We start from the raw sequence: 25,870 nt of genomic DNA, 5'->3' as shown, positions 1-25,870 counted from the left end.
ATGACACGTCAAAGATCGGTGCAATGTTAAGTCAATGGGATTTTTCGGGTGGTTTTTCGCCCCCCTTTTGGAAATCCTGCACCCGATCGCTTATAAAAGATATAGCACACCATTCCTCATTAAACCGGTCGATTTGAGCCCTCTTTCATGGGTCTACGACAAACCGTGCGAGACGAGTTACGCGCCGAAATTTTGTCCAGATATAAGAATAATAATAAGTATGCAAGATAATAATAGTGATGCCTTGCATAAATGCAAGCACCACTAATAATAAGTATGACGAATAGTAATAGTGATGCCTTGCATAAATGCAAGCACCACTAATAATAAGTATGACGAATAATAATAGTGATGCTTTGCATAAATGCAAGCACCACTAATAATAAGCTTAGATCGAAGAACAGTATGTTGGCTTTGTCAAGCCAACATAATGAACAACACTTGTACAGCATTTCATTTCAACATTTACTAAAACATATTTAAATTCAGTGTGCGGCTTCTGTAAACGGTTAATGCACAAAGAAATAAATATGAAGAAACAATTGTTGTAAAAGCAATTGTTCATTGTTAGTTCACGTTAGCCAATGCATTCACTTTATAATAAATGAGACGTTTGTAAAAGGTTACCGTTTTAATTTCAGGTCACTACTGTGATGGAAACCAAGATATTGCAAAACCGAAACTTTACAATTGATCGTTTACTTCAATAACATAAAAAAGAGCCAAAGCGGTTTTAGCTTTGTGGCAATTTCTGAACATCTCCGTCACAAATCAGATATAAGAATTGATTATCTTACTGAAAGATTAAGTTACTATTCAAAATACAAATGATCACAACACAGAGTGTATAAATATTGTAGGTAGGTGGGGAGAGAAGACGTGAGGCAACTAAACAGAAAACAGCCAATAAAAACAGAAATTAATTGCGTTAGTAATGAAATGAGCAGAAGAGATCGACTCAAATCAGTGTGTGTGTGTTACAAGACCTTCAACGAGTAAATTTCAGAAACCTTGTGTGAGGAGCGTCACTTATTTCAGTAATTTAATACTTCAGTACTGTCTTTTATTAAACACCTACAGTACTATCATAAATCATACCTGAACAAATAAAAAAAGCCATCCTTTTGATAAAGCATCATGTTTCTATCATTCCCTAGCACAATAAAGGTCAGCAGGTAACTGATGGTCTTCATTATGAATGGTGAGGGGGGCTGTTAGGAGGAATGGTTACTATAAGTGAGGTAAGGAGAAATTTTAAGATTTTAAGGTAAATTTCCCAAAAGGGTAAAAGGTTCCCCAACAAGTAATGTTAGATGATCAATAAAGAGACAGCATAGAAAAGTGTCAGACAGAACATTACACATTACAGGGATGATAACAAGCTCAGTTTGTGAAGGTACGAATCCCCAGACGAACCAGAACACTGGCCAATAATATATAATGACGCTTAGCTAACAAGCCATCAAGGTGTATATTCAAAAAATAAAGTCACTACCTTTAGATTCTTGTTAAACATCATAAAGAAGAAGAAAATTCATATGGATTTATCTTAATGTGAGAAGAGAAAGAGAGATGTGAAGACGTGAGAAAAGAGGCAACAAAGTGTCCTGCACATTCTGCCACAAGACAGTCCACATTAAATCCACTTTAGATTCACATTAAATCCAAATTAGATTCACATTTAATCTGGAGAAAAATTCAAGCAAACTGTTCTCAGTTTTCTTTTGATTTCCGATGAAAATTCATAACACAAAGAATAACATGATGTAAAAAACAAAACATCCCTTGCCTTGCCACACTTCTGTCACATGACCCCACAATGCTTCAACTACTCTGGTTTCGAAAAACAAATTTAACGAGAGAAAAAAAATGAAATAAATAAAATGCATAAACATTTGAAAATAAATTACAAAACAAGCCATTTATTTCTTTAGTGTTTCTTCATTGCCATAGCACTATTAGTGACTGTCTGCCAGAAACACTGCGGCTCCTTTCAGACGGGTCAGACGAATCTACTCAATACTAGAGAAGAACACAGATTTACACAGACTAGCAATAATACTGTAGGATACTCAAACCGTTCCCCATGCAGAACGCTGCACAAGGACACATTTGGCCTAATCACAATTGTGTAGTCGAGTTTGTCAGTCATTCAACAGGCTGTGATCGTGTCTCGCCCGGCCTCAGGCCGTGATGTTCGGCTTCTGATTCGGATCTTTGTGTTCCCGTCTGTGGAGCGCAGTCCTATAAGGATGATGTCACCATTACCAGCTGAGCAAAGAGGTGCGACCCAGAGTCATGAAGTAGACCTGGCTGGAACCTCCAGAACGCACAGAGGCAAAGAAAACCTGCAAATACACAAATAAAGGTACATGATGTTTGTAAGCGTTTGTTGAAGGCCCCCCCCCCCAAGTTAAATTGTCACGAAACTCCGTTTCAGCAGTGCTTTTTTACAACTTTGATTTGAAAAACCTTTCGAAAGGGAGTGTTGTTAAAGGGACACTCCACTTTTTTGGAAAATATGCTAATTTTCCAGCTCCCCTAGAGGTAAACATTTGATTTTTACCGGTATGGAATCCATTCAGCTGATCTCCGAGTCTGGCGCTACCACTTTTAGCATAGCTTAGCACAATCCATTTAATCTGATTAGACCATTAGCATCGTGCTCAAAAACCAAAGAGTTTTGATATTTTTCCTATTTAAAACTTGACTCTTCTATAAAGATGGACGACAATGGCGCTTCCTTCCATTGTAATGAACGTAAAATGTATGACGATGGGTGCGGACATGTTATGCAAAAATGTCAGTTTGGAGCCAGGGCATGCGCAGAAGAAACCGTCCATGGAGCCCGGAGGCGGAGCTGTGGTGTCAAACTTTCGCCCAAACGCTTGCTGCCCAATTCAACCACGCCCCTTGAACGTCTCATTTGACTGGCTTCCTAAAATAAGGTAAGATAAATACAAAATACATCTAAAAACTCAAATGTAAAGACATAATAAAACACTATATATTAAAAACAGTACGGCTATTATTTTAATTATTTAAAATGTAGTCTATCACAATGTGTTGGACAGCAAAATTAACAATGCAGTCTGTTTAAACTAACGTTAGGCATGTTATCTTAGCTAATAGCATTTATTAAGTAGCTTATAAAGCCCACATTTAACATTACCGAAAAAAATAGTTATCTTCCCTCGAAGCTCTGACAGTCTGCTCAGAGCAGCTGTCAATCACAAATGTTAATCATAACATCACGCCCTGTTTCTATAGCATTAAATGACTAGCTAAAATGAAACTTATCACAAAAAGAAACAACTGAACACATATCAGCATGATAACAACTACCTTAAAGGACTAAAACCATCTTTCGGAAAATTTTATTGGAAGTGTAATTTTTTTATTTTGACCAGAGTCCCGCTCTTTTGCATGTAGAGAGCGGGATTTATGCCATCAGGGGCCGATCAAAGAGCCAGCGGCTACACTTTTCAGGACGTACCAAGCACACCCAACTTCGACTTAACAAACCGTAAGAACCAAATGGCCCCAAAAGGCACAATTATAACAGTTTCCACTTTGTAATATAATTTGTGACGGCTATTACGGTCGTAAGTGATGTGCACAGGGCCTGAAATTAACATCCAACCACGTGCCAAATGCGGGTGAATTTTGCAATTGGCGGGTAACACTGTCATCTACCAGCCACATTGGCGGGTAGCCAATGCGAATCAGTGCGCGGGTCAATGTATAAACACAACCCGCACCCGACCGATGTTTTCAACTAACCTGCCTGCAACTCTGACCGCAAATAATAAAAAAAAGTTTTGTTCCCGACTTGCTCACTGCCCCGCATTTTTTTAAAAGTAGTAATTGTTTAAAAAAAGTTAATGGTTAAACGACCCAACCGTCCGCGACTTGAATATCATTAAAAATATTTTTGGATGACTCGTAACCGCGGGCGACCGCAGGCACCCACTCATTTCGGATCAACCCCCGCATGACTGATGGGAATTGAGTGATTCATTGAGAGGATGCGACTGCTGTTTCGCAACGTTAATGCGATTGGAAAGAAAATAAGGCACTTCTGTGACTATGTTTGGATGTGCGAGTAAGTGAGGTGGGATGAGAATGCAATGCTGACATAGGCTACAGTACAATCACAGTTGCACAGATGTGTAGTGCTGCTGTGACGGATCAGAACTCTTGATGTGTAAACTTTAGAGAGAGTTGCGCTACTGTGTCATATACTGTAGTACATTAACATACATTTTTCGAATAGAGTAATGAAAAACGACTGTGGAGGCGACTGTTTATGTGTGCAGTTTGGAATTCCATTGGAATGCGTTCCAAAAAGCAAACGTACATCAAATCTTTCTGCTCTTGACAGGGCACATATAAACAAAATGATCTTCACAGTATTCTTTTTCTCTAATAAAAACATTTCTTTATGTCTTAAGTGTATGAATAAAGAGTCAAAAACCAGTCTGTGCTTATTTGGTCTTAAAGAGACAGTAACCTCAATTAACCTACTCAAGTATGTGTCATTAATGTTAATCAAACAACCTAAGACAAAGACAAAATCACTTTTGTAGCTCTAAAAAAATAATTATATTTATACAATAAAGCCAGTATTATCATTCACTATTCAGGCAAAAAAAATGACTGGTAAAAAGTCACTGTGGCAGGTGGATGTCTAAATCTGGTGGTCAAACTTTAGTGTTGTTTCTTTATTCAAATAATAAATTACTGAATTCATTTCATTATTTTGGTGTGAGATGGACCTGGACATGTTTGTTTTTTACTGGATTCATCTGTTAAGTAACTGTTAGTTCAGAGGTTTTACATAAGAAATATTGAAAGAGTGATTGTATTGTTTTGAGGATCACCTTGTCATTTCTCTCACACAGGAACTTGAGTCTTTGCGCTCTTTTGTGCATGAAAACTCCATCCAGGTGTCCGGTCTCTACCGAGCGGATCTCTATTGCTTTCTCTCCCCAGCCCATGATCTGGTTAGAGCGAATATAAGCTGCAAGACAAAAACACAGATGAGAAACATATAGAGAATAACTGGCAATTGTATCTGTCTTGTGTTTTGTAGCTCATGTATTTTATTTTAAATTTATCATGTCTGTGTTGTAGTTCCATGTTCATGAGGTGCGTTCCAATTGGCAGCTCTTTAAACTTTTTATGTTTTGTCTAAACTCGCTTACCTTGCCTGACAGTTTCACTTTGTGGCTATTAGGGTCTTTCTTCGGCTATTAATTTGTCTTTCTTTACATCTAAATGTTAAGGGTTGAATAGTACCGTCAAGTAACTACCTACCGACAGAGGTTGGCATCTCGCCCCACTGGAGCACCACATCTTTGGTGATGCGCCCGTAGGTGTTGACATACACGCCTTCATCTTCATAACACACCAGCAGTTCAATACCATCAGTGTTGGGCAGGATGATGATGGCGTGAGACTGAATGCTGGTCTGAATATGAGGGAACAGATGAATTAAAAAGATGAGCGACTGCTGTTCTTCCAAAATTAATACCGAAACTCTTCTGCTTCGTACATACATGAGTGGGAAGATAGATGTCATAAACAGCTCCAGAGTCCACATCCACCGCATGAAACCCAGAGCAGGATCCGTAGATGACCTTTAACCTTTGACCTTCTTCTACAGTCAGATCCACCAGCAATGGCTTGTGCACCAGATCACCAAACGACTACCAAACCAAAGTTAAAGCACATCAAACACGTTTTCTCTTTCTTTGCACTCCACAGGTTACAAATCATTTACATTTTCCTAAAAGATAAAGTAATAAGAATCATCCCTGATCATATGGGCACGTAGTCAAGTTATTTTTGTAAATTCAGATATTGTTGTGTTGGAGCCACCGGTGTAGTGGGCAGGGCACCAACACACAACACAGACGTGCTTTCAGCGACCCAATTTGGTGTTCTTTGCCGTTCCAGTTCCCTTTTCATCACCCTGTACTTTCCTGTCCCCTCTAAACAATACTGTGTTGTCAATTAAAGGCAAAAATGCCCCTCAAAAAACATAAATCAGGTAATATTGTGTGTTGTGGATTATATGTAAACATTTGTTATGTAAAACAGATTGTTAAGGACATTACTAACTGCCATTTTTATCATTTCTCTTGGCCTATGTAAACTTGTATGTGTTTGTGTGTGTGTGTGTGTGTGTGTTAGAGGTCTTCACGGGTCCACTTAGATCCGAAAACCCGAGGTCCGAACCGAGACCCGATCGAGTTCGGGTCTAAAAGTTTCACATGTGCCTCGGACACGGGTCGGGTACAATAATAGCGGCATCGGGTCTCGGGTAATTTAAAATGAATGTGTTTTTTCTGAACGGACCCGAGAAGACCCGAACTCTCTCGCCTGTGTGCGTCAATGTCCTTTTCAAACCTCTCATCTGTTTGCAAAGAGCGCTTGCGACATTGTGTGGTTGTCGGAAGGTTCATTTTCGTTGAGACAAACATGTCAGTCAATTATAAATGTACATGTTAGCGGTTACGTTGGTGTCGTCGTCAGATAACAAAGTAAAACCAATGGAGCAGCTCGCCAAATTGGTTGCAAGGCCACCGGAGTTTCTTTCTGTCTGACTGCTGCGCGTCAGTCTGCAGAATGCACACACGTCAGTGCCGTTTACATTCGGTTCCAGTCGGGTTAAAAAAAAAAAGTCACATAGTCCGGGTCGGACTTGGGTCTAATTTTCTCGGGTTTGTCTCGGGTCGGGTCTTTCTTTTAAAAATAATATTTATGCACGTCGGGTTCGGGTATTAAGTGATTCGGGTCATTTCGGGTCGGGTACATTTCTTTGGACCCGAGAAGTCCTCTAGTGTGTGTGTGTGTGTGTGTGTGTGTGTGTGTGTGTGTGTGTGTGTGTGTGTGTGTATATATATATATATTTATATATATATATTAGGGGTGTCACGATTCTCCAAATCCTCGATTCGATTACATTTTCGATTCTGATGTCACGATTCAATTCGATTCTCGATTTTTAAAGGATTTTTTTAAGACAAAAAATGATATGCCTTTATTATTTTTATTATTATTGTTATTATAGTTTCACATTAACATGCACATTGCGTGCTTTTCCTCGCATGGGGGTTTGTGGGCTTTATTATTTACGCGAGAGAGCTTGTAGAGAGAGAATTCCTTCTTGCATGCAGATAGACTTAATGCGCGCGTCTTGGACTCCTATTATCTGAACTAAAACCGGTGCGTCAAGCAGCTGCGCTTCTCTCTGTCTCACGTGCACGCGGTCTCGCTTCTGTCCAAAGTCTAAACATAAACTAAAGTAATAATCCTTACGTTTTTGTTCAGTTTTATGCGTTTCATGCAAGCTGAGGCAAACTATACCTTTTGTTTCAAATATAACCCGCTGCATCTTGGCGGCTCTCTCGTGCACGTGCAGAGAGCTGCGCTCTGTCCGAAGGCAGATAGGTAGTAATCCTGTTTATGATATGCATTTCAAGGAGCAATACATCCCTCGTGTTTAAAATATAAATCGCGTTCCACTGGATGGATGTTTTTAAAGGCACTTCTGAGAGTTTATTTTCCCCCGCTTGGCAAGCCGACCGGACGTGACATGGGGGCATGGCAGCATCGACGATCCCATTTTCTTTATTTGAAGTTCGAGGTTGTGACTTAATTTCGATCGATTTCGATTTAAAATCGAAATCGTGACACCCTTAATATATATATATACACGCGCCTTATATGTATTTCATGTGGTTTTTTGGAAAACTTTACCATATGTAGTAATTACTGGTCAGTCTTGTCTGTGGTTTAATTGAAGATGTCAATGAAGGGTGCTAGCAGCACTAACCTTATGTCGTTGGTTTAGCTTTTCTCCAACATTAATAACTACACAAATTAATACTCCCAATCATCCATAGATTGATTGATTTAGTCATGAATAGTCAAGTTTGAATTTTTATTTTAATATCACGGTTACCTTGAAAGCCATGAATTTGTGGTAGGGTTTGGGAGCCCAGGCGTAAACCTCTACAGAGTTTTTCAGGGCCAGGACCAAAAACTTGATCCTCTCGTACTTCACTGCAGATGAAAGAAACAACAGGCTGTGTTAGTAACAGAGGTACTGTAATGTCTTATTGGCCCACGTGGATGTAAACATGAATTTTACACAAACTGTGAATTATTGCTATTGTTCCAGTTGCCCCCCCATTTATATTATTTTAAAGGTTTAATTTTGTATGTCTGTATCATTTTGTTATATATTTGTTATGTTTGGAAAAATAATACAAGTTTTGCGATAGTTTCACATGCGCGCGCAAAAGTTTCACGTGAGCATGCGAAACTAACTTTTGATTTTTTTCTCCAATGTCACCTTAGGTGCTCGGTAAATTTGAATATTCATATTAAAAAAAAGTTTTCACTTCATCTGTACAGTATTTTACAGACTAATGTACAGATGTCAAATAAAAAATGAATTTACATATGTTTCTAATTGTTTTGGCAACTCAGATTGGAGACTTATTTAAGTATTTAGAGTTGTGTTTTCTGTATTTTTAAAGAAGAATAAAAAAATTATTTTACAGTGTTTTCAACTTAAAAACAGAATATAGTTATTGTGGTTTAAAGTTTAAATATGGTTTTGATATTTTTCTTACAAAATTGAATCGATTCCCATCAGAAGTTCTTTATTATCCCCCAGAGCACTTTTTGGGGTTTCAAAGTGAGAAGTACATGATGGATGGCTTGAGGGTGAGTAAATCAAGGGGTGTTTTTATTAGAGTATAACTTTAAATGTTTTCTGGACACTGTGATGTGTAATTGAAAGGTCTGGGGATGAGTGATACTGACTTACCAACTTTGTAGTGCACACAACCTTCAAGTTCTCCTACGGTGGTCCAGCCTTGTTTCTTCTCCACCTCGGGATCATTGTGGAGAATCTTGTTCCTCAGCCAGGACAGATAGTAAACGCGCAATTTATTCTTCTTCCCTAATGAACACAGGCCAGGACTTCAGACAACACTTCATTTATACAGACAAGTCGAAACTATTTGCGTCTTTTTGTTTGATATTTACGACTCTTGATCGGGATGCCTCTGACAGGATACCCGCAATAGCCAATGAGAGCGAACAAGCTTCACCAACCGGATGTTGCGTGTATTTATAGCTGAAACGTGACAGTCAAAAACATGTCACAAACAAGTGGAGTGTATTGAGAAAGAAGATCACCAGTGCGCCTTTATCATGTGTTGTGCAAGAACCATCACATGTTTTTTTTTCCTAGTCACGCCAGTTTCTGTGAGATCTCGTGTCACTGTGAAATCGTTACTAAAGTTGACAGGAATCATCTAGAGCATTGGTTTATCCATTGTGGTAGCCCTTGCTCACAAAAAAGTTGGAGACCCCTGATCTAGAGTTTGTGCTTTCAGCAAATAATAATCAGTGGAAACTGTCCTCAGGTCTGTGGTCTCCCATGGATTTACACCACATGGCCATACAACACAAAGACAGACAGAAACAGAGACAAACCTGTGGTTTCACTTTAGCTAAGTCATGACAAGGACGGACGTTACATAACAGAGCCTTGATTTTTTACTCGGCTTATGAAAGTGAGACGCTTACCTGATATTGTCACCAGTACATTAAGTCCCTCCAAAACATCCATCTGTTGAAAGCGTCTGCGACTAATGAGAGGATAAACTTTTCCCTGACCACTGCGATCCAGTAACATCAGACCGCTCTCTGTTCCAACTAACAGATTTACACCTTCGGAAATTAATAAAAATAAAAGGAGGAATCAACTTAGATAGAGTGCTGCTTCTTTGGATCCATTTACCCGCAAACCCTTACTAGCAGCCGAAAGTCAAGGACAATCTGATCTGTAAATCTGAAAGCACTTGAAATCATACAAGTTGAATGAAAGGTGTTGACACTCACCCCAGAGGGCAGCACACAGGATCTCAGAGTTAAACCTCTTCTTGTATTTGCGGATCTCTGGAGTGTCGTTCTGTGGTCTGGTGTTAACGGGATTGACGTTGACCACGGAGCCCTTACGAGAAGCGTCCTGACGCAGGGCTTCCTGTAGTCGAGCATCGTTGCTGTAACCTGAGAAAACATCTGTACATCAGTCAACGGAGAAGACCTTAAAAACAGATCCCAGGACCTTTAGGGGCTGTTTACACTTGCTATTAAGATGCGTTTTCGTCGATCGGATCACACGTGGACAAAAGAGACACATCATGTTTACACCTGGTATTTAAATCTGTCTCTTTTGTCCACTTTCGCCCACTTCTGTCCTGATTCCTGAGAGGATGTGGTCTGTGGGCGAATCCCTCAGCTTTCATTTAAACGTGTAATGATGGATTTAAATAGATGCGAACTAATAATATGTCAGGGTCCGCCGATTGTGTTGTAAGTAAACATGCTGCACCGTGTTTTGTACGTGTATATGTAAGAGATTTCTCTGATATTTCAGCGCATTTGATTAAGATCGCCCAACTTTCACACGCTCGCAAAATAAAACAAATGAAAGATCAGATGCTTTAGATTTATCAATGAAAGCCTAAAAATAGCGCTGTACACTGTGTTTTTGAAAAGATGTAAAACGTTGTGCTCGGTACATCACATTAGATAAATAGGCGGAGAGTAGGCTGTTCGAACACATTCAACCACATGCACGTTTACACTACAAAAGCAATCCACCAACCAAGCAACTGGAATTGAAGGGAAAGTTAACCGATTAGACCTCTTTGTTTTAACTTACCAGCGTTATTGAGAGCGCTGCCTGTGGACGGAGAAATCTGGAGGAGACGCGGGTCAATGAAGGGGGTGAACGAGGAGGAAGACTTGTGCTTCGGCACGGTGGGTGTCTGTGAGAGAAGTCCACGAGCGGAGAATGAGAAAAACTAAATGACCATAAAGAGGAGGTGCACTTCACAGGAAAAGTGCAGCATAACATAAAACTGAAATGAAAATACTTGCAAACCAGAACAAAACAACTACAATCAAACACAAAGATGAAAAAAAGACAAGGAAGGACTTGATGGTGGTTGGTGATACAAAAAAATGATGATGATAAATTAACTGATGATCATATAAAGAAATAACAAATAAATAAACGCAAGTAAAATGAATGAGACAAAATCATTTCTGTGTGATTTTTATAGTTCTCAAAACATAATTTTTAAGGTTAATTTTGAAATGAATCACTCTCGTTTAATGGTTTAATCCTCAACACACTCTTGGGCATTTTGTTACTTCCCAAATTGTAAAAAACTGCTGATGTTTTAAAAAAAGCCTGACTTCAAGTGGGTTTCCCTGTATTTTTTCTAGTAGGATGATGGAAATGGAGACTTTTTAAGCAGCTCTTCCCAAAATAAAATACCACTGTAGGCACGTCACATCCCACAACTACATCCAACATCTCAGAAGACAGATTTTCACTTCCACTCGGAAAGATCTCATGTTTTTTTCTCTATCAGACCTGCTGAGATTTGAGTTCATTCTCTCCATCCCTCTTTCTTTTATCTACACTTTTAAGGCAGCGTTCAGAATCTTAAAAATAATCAGAAAGTAGGCCCTATAGAGGTCCGGGCGTCACGTGACCTATTATTTTTTATACCACCATACTGACAGGCGAATATGAAATGAATGGCGCCAGCAGAAGTTTCAAGGCAACAGAGTTCACTCTGCACTTTAATTCAAAAGATAGAGATATGTACATCCAAAACTTAAAGGGCACCTATTATGCTAAATCTACTTCTACGAGGTGTTTGGACATAATGTGTGTTGACTGTGTGTGAAGGCAACCACCCTACGAAAAAAATCCACCTGCTAATCTACATTAAACCAAAGCAGTCTCATTAGACATGCCGTTTTGATTTTCTTATCAATGTGAGGTCACACTGATAAAGCCCCGCCCACTTAGTGAGTTGTACTCTGTCAACTAGATACTATTGTCTCAGACTGTATTAATCAGATCTATTTTAAATGAAAGCACTCACTGTCTGTTTGTAAGGAAGTGAGGCCCTGTAGCTCATTTGCATTTAAAGGTACAGACATTAAACAGCACATTTTTGCTCCCACCCAAATAGGGTCATTTTGGACATGCTATTATAAATGATCTGTGGGGTATTTTGAGCTGAAACTTCACAGACACATTCTGGGCACACCTGAGACTTATTTTACATCTTGTAAAAAGGCCATAATAGGTGCACTTTAATAGATGAAACATAACAGATCACTATAATGCCTTTTAACTTGTATCAGCCCAGATATTTTTCACCTTTTAAACTCTTTCATGTGATTTCAGGGTTACTATTAAACATAAAACCCTTATACAACACGTTGAGAAAGTAAGGTTTGAAAATTGCCTGATAAAAGCACTGTGTTTACTGCAGGAGCTGTATATCCCAGATATTTTACAAAAATGTTAAAAATGACATGTTTTAAATTGAAGTCGTTGTTGATTTTATTGTGTTTGGCCTTATAGAGGATGGGGGCCAGTATCACGCCTGACCGGAAATGCTTCATCTTCAAAATGTGTCAGGAAAAGTATCTAATTAAAGATTTTGCCTCATCTGTAACATTTAGCACACAACTCAAGTATCAATCACCATAACTACTTTCTGAGAGCTCAAAGAATATAAAAGTAAAAGGAAGCCAGGTATATACAGTGCGGAAAATAAGTATTTGAACACGCCAGAACCTTGATATGCTTCTTACAGAGTCACTCCTTGGTTATCCTGGCTGTGTGCTTCAGGTCATTGTCATGTTGGAAGACCCAGCCTCGACCCATCTTCAATGTTCTAACTGAGGGAAGGAGGTTGCTCCCCAAAACCTCGCAATACATGGCCCCGGTCATCCTCTCGTTAATACACTGCAGTCGCCCTGTCTCATGTGCAGAAAAACACCCCCAAAGGGATGGTGTTCTTGGGATGGTACTCATCATTCTTCTTCCTCCAAACACGTTTAGTGGAATTATGACCAAAAAGTTCTATTTTGGTCTCATCTGACCACATGACTTTCTCTCATGACTCCTCTGGATCATCCAAATGGTCATTGACAACTTAAGATGGGCCTGGACATGTGCTGGTTTAAGCAGGGGAACCTTCCGTGCCATGCATGATTTCAAACCATGACGTCTTCGTGTATTACCAACAGTAACCTTGGAAACGGTGGTCCCAGCTCTTTTCAGGTCATTGACCAGCTCCTCTTGTGTAGTTCTGGGCTGATTCCTCACCTTTTCTGGATCATTGAGACCCCACAAGGTGAGATCTTGCATGGAGCCCCAGTCCGAAAGAGATGACAGTCATGTTTAGCTTCTTCCATTTTCTAATGATTGCTCCAAAAGTGGACGTTTTTCACCAAGCTTCTTGGCAATTTCCCCGTAGCCCTTTCCAGCCTTGTAGAGGTGTACAAATTTGTATCTAGTGTCTTTGGAAAGCTCTTTGGTCTTGGCCATGTTAGTAGTTGGATTCTTACTGATTGTATGGGGTGGACAGGTGTCTTTATGTAGCTAACGACCTCAAACAGGTGCATCTAATTAAGGATAATAAATGGAGTGGAGGTGGACATTTTAAAGGCAGACTAACAGGTCTTTGAGGGTCAGAATTCTAGCTGATAGACAGGTGTTCAAATACGTATTTGCAGCTGTATCATACAAATAAATAGGTTAAAAATCATATATTGTGATTTCTGGATTTCTTTTTTTAGATTATGTCTCTCACAGTGGACATGCACCTACGATGACAATTTCAGACCCCTTCATAATTTCTAAGCAGGGTGTTCAAATACTTATTTTCCTCACTGTATGAAGTAAAGTGTTATTTATGAAGGAAAAGTGTCCCTTCTTCTACGTAAAACAGGGCGTCTTGTACGGGCTAAACGGAAACCATATGGTGTTCTCTTAGCAAATGCATTAACACCACCACCATCACAATCCTTCAAAGCATCACTGAGAGGCAAACGTCCACCACCAGGCCTCCACTCGGGCGGCATCTCTACGGCCGGAGACGGGACGTACCTCTGTCAGGCATGCAGGTTTGTCCGAGGGGCTGAGGGGGATCAGAGCAGGGCTGCTGGGGCAGGAGGAGGGTGAGGGGTGACTCTGCTGGAGCAGGTCGGGCAGAAGGTGATTTCTTTCCTGAATCCCTACACGACTGGGTTTAGAAGCAGCTTCCCACCCTGAACCCCACATTGCCAGACACTGTTTTAGACCCCCTGAGCTCTGGAACTGAGAAAGGTACAAGTCTGCGTCTTTAGAATGTGGACTTCTGTGCTAATGAATGACTAACAATCTACTGTTTAGGTTAACACAACAGCTGTTCTCCTGGGGCGAACCTCCACTAAATTTTCATCTGTACCAAATCAAACTAAAATTTGAATGAAACTTGACTTTTTAACCTAATAATATGATTTTTAAGTAATGAAAAAGACAAAAAATACAGCAACTGAAAAACAAAAATCAGAAATACCACATTAAAATGTTGATGATGAAATTCTGAAACAACTGAAAAAGACAATGTGGTGATAAATAATGGATGAAAAGGACAATAGGATAAAACAAGTATGTTTAACTTTATGTGTTTCTGCCCTCTATAGTGACAATGATTTGCTGAATGCACTTTATCCTGCTTATAATGCAGCTACCAAAGAAATGGATGTGAATCGTAGACTAAAGTCTATTATGTAAAAAGTCAAACATACGGCTTTTGCCGTATGACAATGCGGTCAAGTGAGCCAATCCCTATGAAAAGAGACCAGCAGCAATGATTGGGGGGTGGATTTCCTAATGCATCATTGCTCAAACAATTCTGCATTCATCTACAAACATTTATAACTGGAATTTTTAATAAATTATTTATAATGTGGGTTACTGAAAAGCTTACAGTTATGGGCCATGTGCTGTGTGGTAACATCTTCAAAAGATGCTTGTCTTACATTGCGCCAACTAAAAAACATGCAGGGGCTTCAAGATTTCAAGACAAAACCTTAGACGTTTGATGAATTAGTTGTTCTTGTATTTTAATTAAAGAGAGAAATGACGCAGGATGAAAGACAGGGGAACAGGAGTCGGGACTCAAATTTGAAGAAGCGTTTTCATGTAATATTTCATTGTGATAGGATGCATTTGATAGCACTGCAATTCTGTCGAGTCAACAGATGCAGTTAAACTTAAAATCAAATGTCTAAAATAGTAATCACTGATTGTATATCGATGGTGTATTACTGGTGTCATCTATGTAAATGAATAAACAGTGTCAAGTTGTATGTGGCACCTGTCGTACGACTAATGTGCTGTCTTTGCATGGCGTAGAGGAGACGTCATTATCCCGGACAACCATCGTCTTCTCTGCTTCCGTCTCGCCATTACTGAGTCTAGACGAACTGTTGATCACAGAATGAATCAGTACCAACACGCAATGTAGACGATCTGTTGATCACACAGCAATCCAGTGGCTATATTCAATCGAAATGATCACAGAGTGATCCCCAGTGCCTTCGTGCAAACAATATTGAATTTTATAATCTACAGCATGTTTTTATAAATGATGCACGTACCCTCCGCGTGAGTCCTCTGGACCGGACGTGGAATCTTCACCGGCCTCTTGGTCCACTTCCTCATCATCTTCATCATCTGTGGTTCCAGAGTCATCGCTGGAGGAGGAGTAATCTGTAGCCTTGTGCTGGGGCCTCACATCCTCCACAGCACGCAGTTCTTTGGCCAGCGCAGTCAAATCCTACAAGTTTATCCAAATCATATCAAATAAATACATGTCAAAATAATTTAGAGAAAACCAGCTACAGGAATGTCAAATAACCGAGATGCGAGTCATGAAGTTATCATGGTTACCTGTGGATCACTGGGTCGGTGGCTCTGTTCAGAGGCGCTACCATTGGAGAACGACGGTTCTGAGCGTGGTGGGACTGCAGGCGGTTGTTTCGGGACTGCAGGTGGTAGTTTCGGGACTGCAGGCGGTTGTTTCGGGACTGCAGCGGCCTGAGGAGAACCCTGAACATTTCTTCTGTGACGCTCATCGGCCAGAAAACACAAAATCACAAAGACATTTTAGTCACATAAAGGGCTGTGACGGTTGTTATAAACACCGCACAACCGCAGTGATGAGCGACCAAAAAATGAAAAATATAATTTACAATCACGCACAGCGAGATGTCTTCAAGTTGGTGTGAACACAAATGGCCAGCAGACTCAGAGTTAGTGCGTTATTTGAAAGGGGAGTGGATGACCCGCTGCTTGGGGGTAGAACAATGGGGTGAGATATTCTGTCTTGGTCACCCAAGGTTGCGAAAAATTATCAATCTGCACTACCAGTACACCATTAGAGCACAGCTGGAAACATTATAACCCCAAAAAAGATCTCACTTGAACCGAGTGTTGTTTTACGGATGGAAGTTCTACAGCACGCACATAGGTGCCAATCCTGTGGGTGCTCCGGGGCTGGGCTTGAGCACCCATCGAAGTAGCCAAGCACATATGCTCATTTGCTTCACATTTCGCATCTAAAACCATGCGGAAAACAAGACTGCCGTGCTTTTCTTCTTTTCAAAGCACGTGGACACTCCAGAGCGTCTGCCATTGCAAAGTAACCTAAGCATTGCTTGACGTTGTGACGAGCACCCACCGCGGAAAAAGAAACTGTCACTTGTAAACACGCACGTTTGTTAAGAAACGCATATCTGATCCTCATTTACATTTTTATATTTTAAAATATATGTACGCATTTTATATAAGCCTATATGCATCATTATATGTGCACACGTGTGCGCACACACACACACATTCTATAACCACTGCAGTGAATTGGTGCATTACCACCTTAACAGCCCTAGGGGTTGTGCACACCAAAACTTTTAAACACGGCTGAAAACACCTGGAGAACGCCGAATGCCAGCTGTTTCTCAGCTGAGTGCCAGCTTTCTTTAGCTGAGCGCTTTGGTAGCTGATACTTCAGCTGTGAGCCGGCCCTCCTTTACTATGATTGGACGGCCGAGTGAGAACTGACATTGATGAGCGGAGCTTTTCATCCAAAGTTGAATCTCTTTCAACTCTCGACACTCAGCGCCGAACGCGGAAAAAACGCAGAGCACTGGTTTTCAGCGCGGAAGAAAACCGCTAGCTGATGGCTTATTTGAAAAACGCCAAGCTTCCATTGGAAACAGTTGAAAACATGCGCAGGCCGCGGGCGTAAAAGTGTTGGTGTGCACGCCCCCCTAGTCATTTAACCTCGTGCAGCATATCATCACTGATGTTCATATTTATACATACCGTTGTTTATTATCCACAATTTACTTATGTTTCAGAATCTTAATTTTTCAATTTTCTGAAAAACTGAGTGGTATTTCAGATGCCAGAGGGACGTTAACTATTGGTAATGTGCTCTGGTGTTAACTGGGGCATTGCTATGGTGATTCGGGCACAGCTGAAGTGTTCAAGAGTAGACAACTCAGCAGGCTATCAAATAGACCTTGTAGTGGATGATTCTGCAAACATATCATGCCACTTTAAATTAATGATCATGTGACGTTTTCGCACGTTAGGTGAGCCGTTTCCATTGCAGCTTTTTGAGATATTCCTTTTTAAATTGCCTAAAAACCACCTCACCCAAGAGTATTAACTTTTTTGTGATATATCCCGCTTTTATGCCAGTATGTCAATTCACGCAATTTCAAGGGTAATGGAAACGCAGCTAGAGAGAGACCAAAGAGGCAAAGTCACTCAGTCACGTGAAATGAAAAACTGATGTGAAAAAGATCTTTGAGTACTCTGTGGCAGGTTAGGTCTTAAGAAATAACGTGAAATAAAGACCTTGGCTATCATAAAATGCACAAGTAGGAATTGATTAGATTAAAATGTGATTAATTGCATGATCATTCACAAGACCCGGATACTTGTTTTATATGTATATGTATAATTGAATGCATTTTAAAATTGTATTTAGCACTTGTGATGCAGAACACGAAGCGCATGACCATATGGTGCTTTCCAGTGGTCTAAAAGGAAGTGCAGAATGACATTTGCATTGATCCCCTTTTATAAACTCAACTAGCTTAACGGCAAACAAATTACCACACAACCTTGGTGTTTGTTAAAAAAACAGTAGATCATTCAGCCGGGAATTTTTCGTGGGTGGACGGAGACAAACAGAGACCTTTTGGATTTGGACCACATTAAAATCACTGACTACCCCCTCTACATGATAAAAATACCTTACGTCCCCATGAGAAACAATTACCGTCCAAATAAGGCTTGACGAAATGACAAAACAGTACAAGAGGTACTTATTCATTGACTTTCATAGATTAAGGCATCATACTTTGATTTGATGGTACTGTTTCAAGTGTCTCACTTAAGCAAGATGAATGGCTTTACTTACCAGAAGCATGGCCTGCTCATGCAAAAGCTGCTGCTGTAGAATCTCCAAGTGGCGCTGTTCCTCCTCCAGCTGCCGACGAATGTATTCCTACCAAACACACACAAGGAAAACTCTCACATGGTTGCATAGCTGCCAAACAAAAGCACTTCTGCATTTGTTATGTTGCTGCCAAAAAATGCACTGATGCATAGAGGTGAGGGAAAATTTACACTGAATGTTTAAAGTGACACATGTGTCAAAGATCAGATATAAAAAAGCGCATAGATTCTCAGATCCAGGCCTCATTCAAATGTGGAAATAAATCAAATTAATTGATATACATTTCTTCCATACTGTTCCTTTAACAACGTGCTCCTGTATAGCTTGTAATGCACAGCAAGTTGTGTTGGATATTTCGTCTGTCAAACGCATAAATGTAATGTAAATGTAACATTAGCGGTTAAATGGTTTGCATGTATGCGATCGGCAGATAAATTCTTAAATTTATATGGTAAAAGTTTATTATTTGCATGTGTTTCTAAGCAATGGTTCTTGCAAATGGTAACATAGAGTAGGGCTGGAATGACGCGTCGACATAGTTGATTATGTCCATTACGTAATTACGTCGATTTGCCGGAAATGCGTCGCACTGTTTACATTTTGAAATGAAGGCCACTTCAGCTCTGACCGGGTGATAAAAGTGTTATACCAAACAGCCAGAACGCGATCAAAAGTGTGGGAATACTTTAAGCAGAGACCAGATAACATGTTTTTATATTAATAAGGAGTTATGAATCAGTTTGATTTATTTTATATTTTACTAATTTAATATTAATATATGCCTATTTTATTGTTTAATGTGAATAATCCCCCTTTTGCACTGTTTATGTTAGGGTAAATTTATGTTGGACTTTATGTGATTTGTTATATTTTTCTTGGCACTGCCACTTTATTTTTCATGTTGAAAATTTTGGTTTGTGTATTTGTTTAATTGAGAAAATGCTTAAATAAAATGTTGGCATTAATGGCAGATGTTACATTTAGTATTTGTTGGTGAATTATATCAATAAAAAATCATTAGACCAATCAATTAATCAAAAAAATAATCCATAGATTTATCGGTTGAAAATAGTCGATAGTTGCAGCTCTAGACCAGAGCTTCCCAAACTTCAGAGTGGTAAGGCCCCCCAAACACCTAGCAAAGCTCCATGACCCCCCCCTCCACCCCCATTTGTATATTAAATATATTTTTAATAAACCAGATTGTCTCTTTGCACAAAATTACCAACATTTATTAACCTTTTTTAATAATCTCATGTGAATTATGAGAACTATGAGAAATATTTTTTAAATTATGAGAAATATTTTTATATTCTCGTGAATTATGATGTAAACATTCTTTACAAATATATTTAAATACATAACACTACATACTTTCTGCATACTATTTACAATTATAATGCAAAGTGTGTAACAGAAGCTACATAGCTATGTAATTCATTGCAATACATTTGTGCCACGGCCCACAGTTTGGGAAGCACTGATTTAGATGAATTTAAACAATTTATGCGCATAAAAAAATCTAAAGTGAGCAGTTTTCTGGGCACACACATGGAGAGATTCGTTCAGCGCTTGACAGGACACATACACACAAATTTATCCCAGAAAAGCAAAGTCTCTGCAAGAATTTTAGAGTAAAAACTGTGGGTTATGTTGTAATTGGACATATCGGGTGGTTTTCCGGACTGGGTTTAGATTAAATCAGGACTAGGCCTTAGCTATATAAGGACATTTAAGTCGTTTTAACAAATATATCTTACAAAAAAACATACTGGTGTGCATCTTGAGACAAAATAATGACATATAAATGATATAATATACCAGAGTCATTGTTTTGTCTCAAGATGCACACCAGTATTGTTTTGTTATGTTAAGATATGTGAGGGCAAGATGTTTTTAAATTTAGATAGCCCAAACATGCATTCAGGAAGAAATCAGGTGCGTCTCAGTATAATGGATCTGTGCTTATTCAGTGCCAGTACTCTTATTAACCTGCTTATGTCTGTGTCATTAAAGTTAATCAAACAACAGCAGACTAGTCAAAATCACTTCTGTAGCTTTAGAAGGATTAATTATATTTAATTTATATAATGAAGATCCTGTTATTATTCATTTGATTCCATTTTTGTACCTCAATACTACTGTTAGACGTTACTTTATTTCTTTTCATATGCGTGTCATTTCTTCATTTATTCTTATCTTACCCTTTTATTGCGGATCTGAAGCTAGTGAATTTTTATGAAGTTGTGATGTGAACAAGAAAGATCTGAGATCACTTCAATTCTGAGGAGAAAGTGAAGTGGGTTTGGTTCATTTAAAACAAACTTAACTGTATAAAGAAAAGGCCCTCAGTTTACAAACACCAGAATATTAAATTTTTTTAAATATAATTTCAAATCAAGATCACATTTTAAGAGACATTTACCTGCTCGCGGTCAGCCCTCCTTTTCTCCTCCTCTGCCCTCCTCCGCTCCTCTTCTTCTTTGCGTCTCCTCTCTATCTCCTCAATGCGTCTCTTCTCTTCCTGCTCTCTCCTCCTCTGTTCTCGCTCCTGCTGTCTCCTCATCTCTCGCTCGCGTCTCTGTTGCTGTAACAGAGAAGATCCCCTGTGTTGTCAAGGCCTAAGTATACTTTGTATTGTCAAACACACAGCCGTGTAAAGTGGGCTACACCCCATTTGAGTCTTATGGGTACACAGATAACTGTAATGCAGATTTTTAAAGAAGGCTTGCACTTGTTTTGCTCCCTCTACCCTACACATTCGTAATTAGGGACTGTAGTGTTGTATGATGTTTAAGGTTTATATTGTATATCTTGAAGTGAATACAGTCGAGTTGAGCTGTTAATCACTGAGTGAAACCTCATCATTTATTGTAAAGCTCAAGGGGCTTTAATCCGCCTAAAACTTGTACTACACAAAGTAGAAAAGCAGTTCGCTCATCCATTTGACGATACAGCAATATATGCAAATAGGGCCGCTTGCTGGGCGGGGCTATGCCGTGCAGTGACGACATCTTAAACAACGCATTTCTTAACTATGGTTTTCAATTATTTGAATTATATGAAAAGAGAATTTTTGTTTACACAGACTGTGGACACATATTAATGCTTTATAAAAAGTAAATTCTGATAATATGTGTCCTTTAAAGCTTTTCATCATTAAGATGATGTAGTGCTACCAAGTAGTAAAGTTAATATTTAAGTCATGCAGTGGCTGTCTACCCAATCGGAGTGTGTTTTTGTTAAAATAAAAATTAATTTAACCGCTTATACCAATTATCATGGATCTCTCTCTGGCTTACCTCCTCCAGTCGTCTGCGCTGCTCTTTTTGTTGCTCAATGCGTTTCTGTCGTTCGGCCAGAAGTTGGCGCTTGTATTCCTCCTGCTCACGCATCTGTTGCTCCTGTAGGAGCTGCTGTCTTCTCATGGCCTCTGAACGCTCTTTATTCTCCTGCTGAAGACGGATGAAGTCTCGCCGCAGAGTCGACTCACCCGGGACATTCACTATAGAGCTGCAAGAAATCAAATCATGCCATTATTACCACAATTATACTGTCAGAAATAAAAGACAACAAATACACAAAATATGATATTAAACCAATAAGCCACACATGCACAGAAGTGAGTTTTATCTTTTTCTGAATTTTTAAGAGCAGTATTTATGTGAATTTTGTAAAGATTCACTCATGGCCTTTACTCCTCCTGTCCTGTAGAGGGCAGCAGGCTGCTTTGTATGAATGTCACCTAACATCCTTACACATCCGTTCTGTAATGCCCGTGTACTGTGGTAAATTCACCGTATGTGTCCTGCTGCTGTCAAATTGCATTCAAATTACTTTGATTTTATTTTCTTATAAATGTATACTTCATGACTTTTATAAAACTATATAAAAGACAGAAATGGAACATGCACTTAGATTTTCAAAAACATTGAGTCTCATTTATTAAGCATGAGTACGCACAAATTTGCTCGGATGTTTTCACAAAAAAAAAAAAAAAACGTGATTTACGAAAACTTTTGTATCAAAACTTCTTCTAAATGTACACTTTGCCTACGTTTAGCATGAGGAAACAACTCTATAACTGTGTTAATAAGTCAGAATGCTTGAAATATGCGTTGTGCAAAAATAAGATGATACATTGACGCATTTCACAAGCATCAACATATTCCCGTAATCTCCAAAAGATGCTGCTCCAGCTCTAAACATGACCCTGTCCCAACTTTTTGGAGACGTTTTAAAATGTTTGCCATAAAATTTACAATTGGTACATTGCCTCAGTTTCAACATTCAATATGTTTTTAATGTTCCATGAATAAAATGATGGATTAATAAGAACATTGCATTTTGTTTTTCATGTACATTTACACATTGTACCAAATTTTTCTGATTTAAGGTTGTAGGTTGATGTATTACCTGGGCTCCCCCTCCTGCTCCTGAGCTTCCTCCTCCTCTTCCTCACTCCCGCTGTATTCATATTCAGTCTCATCTGCAGAAAACACACATCATTCACACAAGCGAACACAGTCTCCGATGAAACATAAAGCCAAGCCGTAATCTGGATCGTACCTTTCTCGCCCCGTTTCTTGCGGCAGCGATCGAGGTGGTCCTTCAGCTGGATTCGCACTTGTCTCTCATTAGGCTGGTCTCTGATGAAGGGATGTTTCAGGAGCTGATCGGTGGGTGGCCTCTGTGTGTAGTTCTTCACCAGACAGCCCTCAATGAAACTGAAGAACTTCTTTGACCTGCGACAGGAAAAGCAGAATGGAAAGAGAAAGTTAGGGCCATTATATTTTCTTACCACAGTAACACCTAACAGGTACTGACCATTTTTTTGACTTCAGTCTGGGTGGAGGATTTCTCGGGATGAGGAAGAGAGCTCGCATCGGATGCATGTCACACAAAGCTGCGAAACAAACATTAGACTTCTTTTCAATACATGATGTGTACTTGTAAAATACAACTCATTTATCCTGTCCTGAACATGAACTCGCAATGTTAAACTGCTAAAATTTTATAAAAACAACTACTTAAAAAAAACCAAACAGTTACATTAAAGTGTAGACATCTGTAAGATATTAAACATACATAAATGATATTTTTAATCAAAATGCCAATTCAGATTTTTATAATCCTGAATTAATCGATCAATAGGGACCAAGTGGAATGGCGTTCTGGTGTAGTAGCCTACTGCGCATGCGCCACTTTAACTGCTACTATGTGAAGATGTAGGGATGTAGTATGGGAGAACCGCTGGTTTGCCGTAGTCGTACTACGTGACAGATTGGGTAGGTAAATGTTTTTGTGATTTGAGACGGCAGTAGATGATTGTACAATGAGTCTTTTAATGTTGCCTGTGTTTATATGCTTTAAACTCCAAAAAAATTGAAAAGGCAAGTATTGTTTACATGCTCAATCTAAGTTTTTCTTTTTCTGACATTATATTATCATTTAATGCTAAAAGCAAAGCTTCTCTTGGTTTTTAAAAGACATTTATGTACCCAGTGCCCCATGCCGCGCTATGATGTCTCATTTATGGTTGCTTAGTGATTGCATTTCTGGCTCCAACGGTTAACCGCTCACTTAAGGTTGCTTTAAAGGTCCTGTTTTTCCTGCGTTTTTGAAGCTATGATTGATTTTAAATACGCACGTGAGCGAGCACACTGCGTGCAAGTTGTGCAGAGACGCGTGCGCCCGCGAGACGAACGCAGAAAATGAAAGTATACCCCGCTTTCACTCTACGTACTCCGCGAAGATGCTCTTCACACCGCGAGAGGGCACGCGCGCCACACGACCGAAATGAGAAAGACGTGGTCCGGAACGTCACTGTCTGGAGGATAACTAGCCAGTTGATAAAACATCTCGGACAATAGCGCGGACGCGCTTCAAACCGCGAGCATGCATGTGCGCCACATGGCTGAAATGAGATAAAGACGTGGTCTGTCATGTCTGGATGAGTTGATAAAACACGTGTCCGTGAGAACTGTAAGTGGACTTATGTTTTGGGTTTATTTAAGCCTGTTATTGTATTAGTCTATAGTTCTTGCAATTTTAAAGTAAGTTAGCTGGTGATTTTGTTGTTCTTGTGCTCTTGCTCACATTATTTATGTGCATTATTTACATGCTACAGCAGTTACACTCCTTTAAGATAATGTAATTAATAGTGGGAAATAATCAGTTTTTACCATTTTTACGCTATCTATCATCGTTCGCCAGACGTTCTGCAACATCTGCTTTAGTTTGTAGTTTATTAACCCTTTAGTTTCACTTCATCACGCAGCTATTCCCGTTAGAGGTAAAAACATTTAAATAATTAATAATCTAATATGTGTTCATTTTCTATCATAGTTTCTTCAAAATTAAGTTTTATTTGAGTGTTTTAAATAAAAAATAAAAAAAATCTCATCATGATGCATACGGCTCGCCCCTTTGATTGTCACGCCCCCGGCCCCGCCAAACCCTACCACCTTAACCAACACATTTTCTGCGGGAAACCCTGGAATTGATTGGATAAAGAAAAGTATGCGTTTCATTCAGAATCGGAACTCACAGCAGAATTGTCAAAAAGTAGGAATTGTCAGTTTTGATTTCATAGGGACTTTATTAAGATTTGAGGAACGTCAGATGGGGAAATATAATTGGTTCACAGACTTCAGTTCAGTTCTGAACCATCAAAACAATGGGAACAACATCATATCAGACAAAGTATGTCTGCTTAAATTTAATAAAGTCCTTTTGCATTGTTTAATTAATGTAGTAAACTAAAATGTGTTTTATCCCTCATCTTAAGAATTAGTGACTTATTATAAAACACATGAGAACTACTAGTTTAATACAACCTAGAAATGTCTTTAATACCATTTTTATACCAATTTATACCATTTAGGGTAGATAAGGTACAAAAATACACCTCTGACTGATGAACTCATGCAAGGAGGGTTAGGGTTAAAGTCATCTGTTCAATTCCCATGGAATGCACATGTTTATCCATAGCTTAAATGTGCTGTAAATTGCATTGGATTAAAGTAAATGTTAAAGTGGAGCACATTTAAGGGTTCTCCTAAAAGTAACCATTTCTTTTGAAGGTTCAGGTTAGGGTTAACGTTTCTGTGCAAGTTTGTCCTTCTGCTCACAGACCCATTTCGGTTAACCTACACTCCCAACTCCTCACAGGCAGTCCCCAGATAGTGAGAGCAGGGCAGTTTACCTACAATTTCATCACCCTAATAATAGGAGCCCAACAGGGTTGTGTTCTGAAACCTCCGCTGTACTTTCTCTACACTTATGACTGTATGCGGTCTCAGTTATCTCAGCTGATGATACTATGGTTCTGGGCCTAATCCCTACTTACAAACAGGGAGAGGACTCATATGGCGCTTTTCCATTGCATAGTACCCCACGGTTTGGTTTAGTTTGGGTCGGGTCAGCTTACTTTTGGGAGCTTT

At 39.3% G+C, this 25,870-nt stretch overlaps 1 protein-coding gene across 3 annotated transcripts in view; it reads right to left on the bottom strand.

Annotated features, from left to right (window-relative positions):
• Positions 1–612: 612 nt before the first annotated feature.
• The window catches only part of map4k4 (mitogen-activated protein kinase kinase kinase kinase 4), a 39,369-nt gene continuing 14,111 nt past the window's right edge, over positions 613–25,870 (bottom strand). The window contains exons 9-27 of one of the 3 annotated variants that reach the window (XM_073854914.1): positions 23,253–23,331; positions 22,995–23,170; positions 22,842–22,914; positions 21,728–21,938; positions 20,851–21,012; positions 18,392–18,473; positions 15,845–16,038; positions 15,553–15,731; positions 15,270–15,378; positions 14,015–14,224; positions 10,754–10,859; positions 9,928–10,095; positions 9,613–9,756; positions 8,846–8,980; positions 7,973–8,073; positions 5,567–5,711; positions 5,320–5,484; positions 4,884–5,023; positions 613–2,348 (exon numbers count right to left, since the gene is read on the bottom strand). In XM_073854914.1, coding sequence (XP_073711015.1) covers positions 2,265–2,348; positions 4,884–5,023; positions 5,320–5,484; positions 5,567–5,711; positions 7,973–8,073; positions 8,846–8,980; positions 9,613–9,756; positions 9,928–10,095; positions 10,754–10,859; positions 14,015–14,224; positions 15,270–15,378; positions 15,553–15,731; positions 15,845–16,038; positions 18,392–18,473; positions 20,851–21,012; positions 21,728–21,938; positions 22,842–22,914; positions 22,995–23,170; positions 23,253–23,331 — 2,663 coding nt within the window. In that variant the 3' untranslated portion in view covers positions 613–2,264. Of the gene's footprint in view, positions 2,349–4,883; positions 5,024–5,319; positions 5,485–5,566; positions 5,712–7,972; positions 8,074–8,845; positions 9,158–9,612; positions 9,757–9,927; positions 10,096–10,753; positions 10,860–14,014; positions 14,225–15,269; positions 15,379–15,552; positions 15,732–15,844; positions 16,039–18,391; positions 18,474–20,850; positions 21,013–21,727; positions 21,939–22,841; positions 22,915–22,994; positions 23,171–23,252; positions 23,332–25,870 lie in introns of those variants that run through there. The other 2 variants (XM_073854915.1, XM_073854916.1) reach the window with 2 other exon arrangements.

The sequence above is a fragment of the Misgurnus anguillicaudatus genome, chromosome 17, assembly GCF_027580225.2.
Source record: "Misgurnus anguillicaudatus chromosome 17, ASM2758022v2, whole genome shotgun sequence".
Lineage (NCBI taxonomy): Eukaryota > Metazoa > Chordata > Actinopteri > Cypriniformes > Cobitidae > Misgurnus > Misgurnus anguillicaudatus.
The sequence above is the reverse complement of the archived record's forward strand: the minus strand, read 5'-3'. Positions and strand labels throughout refer to the sequence as shown.